The 4,636-nt window shown below is 57.4% G+C and overlaps 2 protein-coding genes across 2 annotated transcripts in view; both read left to right on the forward strand.

Moving 5' to 3' along the window:
* Nucleotides 1–308, forward strand: part of NGA_0244500 (uncharacterized protein) — a gene marked incomplete at both ends in the record, with an annotated part of 2,352 nt that extends 2,044 nt beyond the window's left edge. The window contains 2 exons of the mRNA XM_005854395.1: nucleotides 18–110; nucleotides 228–308. Of these exons, the coding sequence (XP_005854457.1) occupies nucleotides 18–110; nucleotides 228–308 (174 nt within the window). The remainder of the gene's footprint in view (nucleotides 1–17; nucleotides 111–227) is intronic.
* A 1,475-nt stretch (nucleotides 309–1,783) lies between these two features.
* On the forward strand, nucleotides 1,784–3,918 carry NGA_0244301 (uncharacterized protein). Its single transcript, XM_005854393.1, has 3 exons — nucleotides 1,784–1,953; nucleotides 2,053–3,218; nucleotides 3,317–3,918. Exons 1-3 carry the CDS (start codon nucleotides 1,808–1,810, stop codon nucleotides 3,679–3,681), a joined length of 1,677 nt encoding a protein of 558 aa, XP_005854455.1. The 5' UTR covers nucleotides 1,784–1,807; the 3' UTR covers nucleotides 3,682–3,918.
* Nucleotides 3,919–4,636: the final 718 nt, after the last annotated feature.

The following is a 4,636-nucleotide window of genomic DNA, read 5'->3' on the forward strand; positions in this document are numbered from 1 at the left end:
CTCCCAATTCTCTACAGCCCGCCACGCGCCCGCGCAGCCCTATGACCGGCGATCCTCTCCGCGCCAAGGACCTGCTCCCCTTGCCCCTCATGGTCGACCCGGAGTGGAGGGTAAGGAGGGAGGAAATATCTCTATCTCTCCGCATGTGCGTGTGCGAGAGAGGCGTGAGCGCGGGCTCGTGCGCTCAGTGAGACCGGGCCTCCCTTCTCCCTTTTCCTCCCTTCTAGAACGAGCATGATGGACGCGGCAAGTTTCTGTGCGCTGTCTCCCGCAAGGCCATCACATCTCAACCAGCTGTCTTCATCAAAAGGTATGAAAGTGGAATGGGGAAGAAAATGACCATTAAAAAAGTGAAAAATGAAAAGTCACCAGTACAGGGCGATGCAGTTGTTGCAACCGGGCTCTGTACGTCATCATTTTTTGGCTCCTTTTCTATCATCCCTACCCAGTACGGGGGTAGTCGTCTTGGAGAGCATTGCCCAGGAGCTGGCGTATCCAAGCATGACATGTCCAGTCACGGGCAAAGCTTTCAGGGTATGAGGCATGGTGTCATGGGAGCGCAGCCAAATGTTTTCTCCAACCGTGCCCGCTGATCTAGGTTGAATCTGAAGCGCGTCTTTCCCCTGCGCCACCTTGCTCAAGGGGTTCCTCGGGGTTTTTTGGTTGTTTTTGTCCTCTTTCTCATTTATCATGCGTCTTTCCAATACATTAGAAAAGTGACCTACTGCATCTGAGAGGTGGGGGTACAGGTTTCTCAGCATCTGGTGAGGTTTTAGCAAAAAAACACAGAGTCACACACTTTTGAGGTGGCTCTGTCCCCTAAAAAAAAGCAACAACTCTTATGGACTGTGGCGTGGTAACTTTTTTAACTTCCATTTTGGTTCAGATTTTTTCAAAAGTGTGTCTGTGTCTATTTTTCTATATATGCCTTAGTATACCTTCCAAGAGATATGCTTGCATAGCATAAGCGCTCGGTCGTGGGGCCATGTTGGTTCTCTTCAGACGAACAGAACACTTGTTACTCCGACTCCGCGGCTTTATGAAGTCACCGGCATATGTTACGCATCTCTGCCTGTCTGCGCGACGCTCTGATTCCATAAGGCAGTCATTCCGCATTAAAAATACAGCCTTGCATCCTTGCGGTTGTGCGCGCCTATTTCATCTCTCCTTTGGAAGATACAGATTTTTTTATCTTCTTCTGGTGTGACATTTGGTGCGTATGCTCGATTTTTGACTTACTGCGATCAGCGCTGAGGAGAGGACTCCGCTCGCGGTAAGGCCGAGCAAGGGAAAACACACGAAGATAAAGATCAAATCTAACACCGTTGCAACTGTATGAAACACACTGTGTTGGCAAAGCGTGTATGGTATCTCCTGCGTGCCCGTGTCGCGGTGTGCCCTGTCGTCAGGCTGGCAACGCAGTGGAGTAGGGGAGGGTGGTGCGTTCCAGTGCAAGGAGGGGAAAAAGCCGACAGTCTGCCCACGTGTCGTCTGAGGCCTTGGGGGACAAGTTAACCCCGCTTCGTCGTCCTTCGGTTCTCGTGCATGAACAGCTACCAGTACTTGATAGCTACGAGTTCTAGATAAGAAGCATTGTGGTACCCTCAAAAGGAGATATTCACGGAGATTTGTCCCGCCGCGACCACGTCGGAACCGCCGAGTATAAGTACGCCGGAGATTGAATGTCCTGCACTATTGACGTTGTTCATTTGTCTAACCGCACCGCTACGACACACTCTTCCACCCTTCATTCATCTCTACGCTTGAATTGCACTTCTTCTCTCAGGGTCCTCAACTTACAAACAAGATGTCTGCGCCAATGCTGGAGGGTAGAGAGCGATGGATTCCTTCCGGCCCTCATCCTGCTGTCTTCCGCCCTAATGCCACACAAGCCAAGGACGTCAGTGCTCTCTCTCTTCTGTCGACAGTTGCTGGCCTGAGTCCACCGGCACAGTAAGTTTTGGGTGTGGATGACGTCGACAGGTCATGAGACCGATCGCATGTATGTAATCAATGAGAAGTGTAACCTAAATATGCCGTACATTGGCACAGGCCGGAGCTCGAGCATTGTAAGGAATCGGCCACTGGAACCAGTGGAGGCTGCCGATCGCGATTACGAGAGAGGCCTGACTCTTTACCGCTCGCTTACGCCACGGACCCTTCAGTGCCCGAGGCAGCTCATCGGTCTGTCCGAGCACCGGCAGTTCCGTCCCTCTCGTCTCGGGCTGCCTCGGCGTCGACGTCTGCGACCGCATCTTTCTCCTTTTCCTCCGCGCACGCACCTCCCCCTGGCGCCGCCTCGTCGTCCCCGTCTCTCTCGAGGCCCGCGGGCTTCCCTTGCCTCCGTCGTATTAAGCCTGACCACATCCTCCCTGTGCACCCACACATGCTGCCGCGACGACCGCGTGATCAAACCTCTTCCTTCCCTCTCTTGGACGCGCGCGCACTCACTTCCAACTCCCTCAAACATCACCTTGTCCCCTCACACGCACGTCAAGAAACGGCCCGGACTTGGGAGGTGGCGGAGGAGGACGTGGCGAGGGGGGCCACCCACCGTGGTGTCAGGTACAAAAGCAACCAACGGTGTGATTGGGAGGATCACGAAAGGTTGGAAGGTAACGAAAACAGGCCGCGCAAGTCTGCCAAAGTAGGCCGCGGCGACAATGCGGGAACGCGCGCGTGGGAGGAGTACTCTTCCCCCTTCCGTCGCGTCTCCAGGGCCGTGGATTCCACCCGGCTCGAGGAACCCGCTTTTCCCGTGGACCCCTCCCTTCCCCTGCTCGACTCCACCTCAGCGAGCATCCTCCACGCTCGGAACGGCGTGAGTGGCGCCATCGCCCGTCTGGCCGCCCAGGGGATGTTGGACTGGGAGAAAGTCTTCAACGCGAGGGCGCTGATTAGGGCGTGCTCGCAGGCTCGAGGGGTGGCGGATATGACCGCCGGAGTCCTTCCTCTGCTTGACCACCTGCTTGACACCCAGCCTCAGGCGTTCGCGCCAAAACGGAGGAAAGCAAAGAGCGGGGGTGTGGGGGAGAGGGGGCCCCCGGCGGGAGGGGCACAAGGGAACAGTGCGGGGGGCGACCCCAGCATATCCCAGCTAATCCAGCAGCTGGCGGCGGATGAGAACGCCTGCTACGTAGTGGCCTCCGTCAACGCGACGGGTATTGAGTCGGTTTGGTGCAACGACCGCATGAGCGAGCTCTTTATATCCTCGGAAGGTGGGTTCGGCCCCGCCCGTCGGTCTCCCTCCTCCACCGCCACTGCCCCTGTACCTATCCATTCACCTTCCTTCCGCTCTCTTATCCCCTCCCCTCAGAGCTCGAGGGCCTCAAGTCCCAGACGCGCATGGCAATCTACAGCTTCTGGCCTCGCTTCCTCTCGGGCCCGGGCCTGTACGAGCTGATGGGCGCCTTCTCGGCCATCATGGTCCAGTCGACGCACACCCCCTCCCTGGACGTGATCCTGGAGTGCTGCGTCCAGCGGGCGGTGAAAGGCAGCGAGAGGCCCGCCCCCACCAAGTGCCTGGCGACCGTGGGCATGATCATCAATCGGTTGAGGGAGGGGAATGTGTTGATCCTCCGCCTCTTGCCCTGCGGCCGAAGCGACCTCAAGAGCCGCAGGCGCCAGGAAAGTAGAGCAAGAGGGAGGAGCGTGGATGTCGTCCAAGGGTCTTACGAGTAGTGGGCAAAGCTTGCCGTCAGAGCTTCCGGGTTGAGAGAAGGATAGAGTAGAGCAGTGGTCACATGCTACCAGGTAGTTGGCACAGTAAAAATAAACAAATAAGGTCAAAAGAGGAGCCAGGATAAAAGATGGACAACAGGTTGTAGAACTAGAAACGAGGATGGAGGACTCGCGGAGATGTGAATTGGCTTATGTGAATGAATAGCAAAGCCCTGGGGAGTCCCGGCACAATGTGTATGTCCTCTTCGGACCCGTGGAACCGCCTTGGAGGCCGCTCAATCCTTGCTGTTCCTTTTCAAAGTCATGGATAGTCAGCTGTACATGCCATGTCGATTCACGCGCCGACGCGAAAAGCGCGGTGGTCGCACCATGCACACAGACCCCCTCACGCACTCGTCACCTTGTTGTCCACTTTACCTTTCTCCAAGCTACTTGCCTCAAAGCGGACCTTCCACCTTCTCCCTGCTCGCCTGGGCCGCCAGAGCCTCATATTTCTCAAACTCGCGCGCGAAGGCCTCGAGCACTTCGTCCGCCCGGCAGGGAATGCCCTCGTCCAGCACCAGCCCCACACTCATCACCTCCCCATAGGTGAAGGTGGAGAGGACCATGCCGATGGAGGAGACGGCGGGCACCAGGACGGCGATCCCTTCGATCGGGTGCCCCGCGAAGCGTCGGCGGTGAACGGGTCCGGGGACATTGGTCACGACGCCCGTGGTCCTGTGGCAGAGGAAGTCGGCCTGAGCCTCAAGCAGTCTGCGAGGGAGGAGGGCGCCCGTGGCTGTGGTCAGAAGGGTGACGCCGAGGGGCACGGTGGAGTCTTTCAGTCTGGAGGTCAGGGCGTGCAGATGGGCGAGGCGGCGCCGACGGGAGGCAAGGCCCGTGGGAAGGGCGACCGAGAGGACGGAGAGCTGGTTGTCCAGGTCTGTGAGGGAGGCCAGGTTGGTCCGCACGGACA

Source organism: Nannochloropsis gaditana, assembly GCF_000240725.1.
Source record: "Nannochloropsis gaditana CCMP526 unplaced genomic scaffold scaffold520, whole genome shotgun sequence".
Taxonomy (NCBI): Eukaryota; class Eustigmatophyceae; order Eustigmatales; family Monodopsidaceae; genus Microchloropsis; species Microchloropsis gaditana.

Coding starts and splice junctions, on each gene's coding strand:
- NGA_0244301 (XM_005854393.1), top strand. CDS start 1,808: ATGTCTGCGCCAATGCTGGAGGGTAGAGAGCGATGGATTCCTTCCGGC. Junction 1,954..2,052: donor GGCCTGAGTCCACCGGCACA/GTAAGTTTTGGG, acceptor ACATTGGCACAG/GCCGGAGCTCGAGCATTGTA. Junction 3,219..3,316: donor GCTCTTTATATCCTCGGAAG/GTGGGTTCGGCC, acceptor CCCTCCCCTCAG/AGCTCGAGGGCCTCAAGTCC.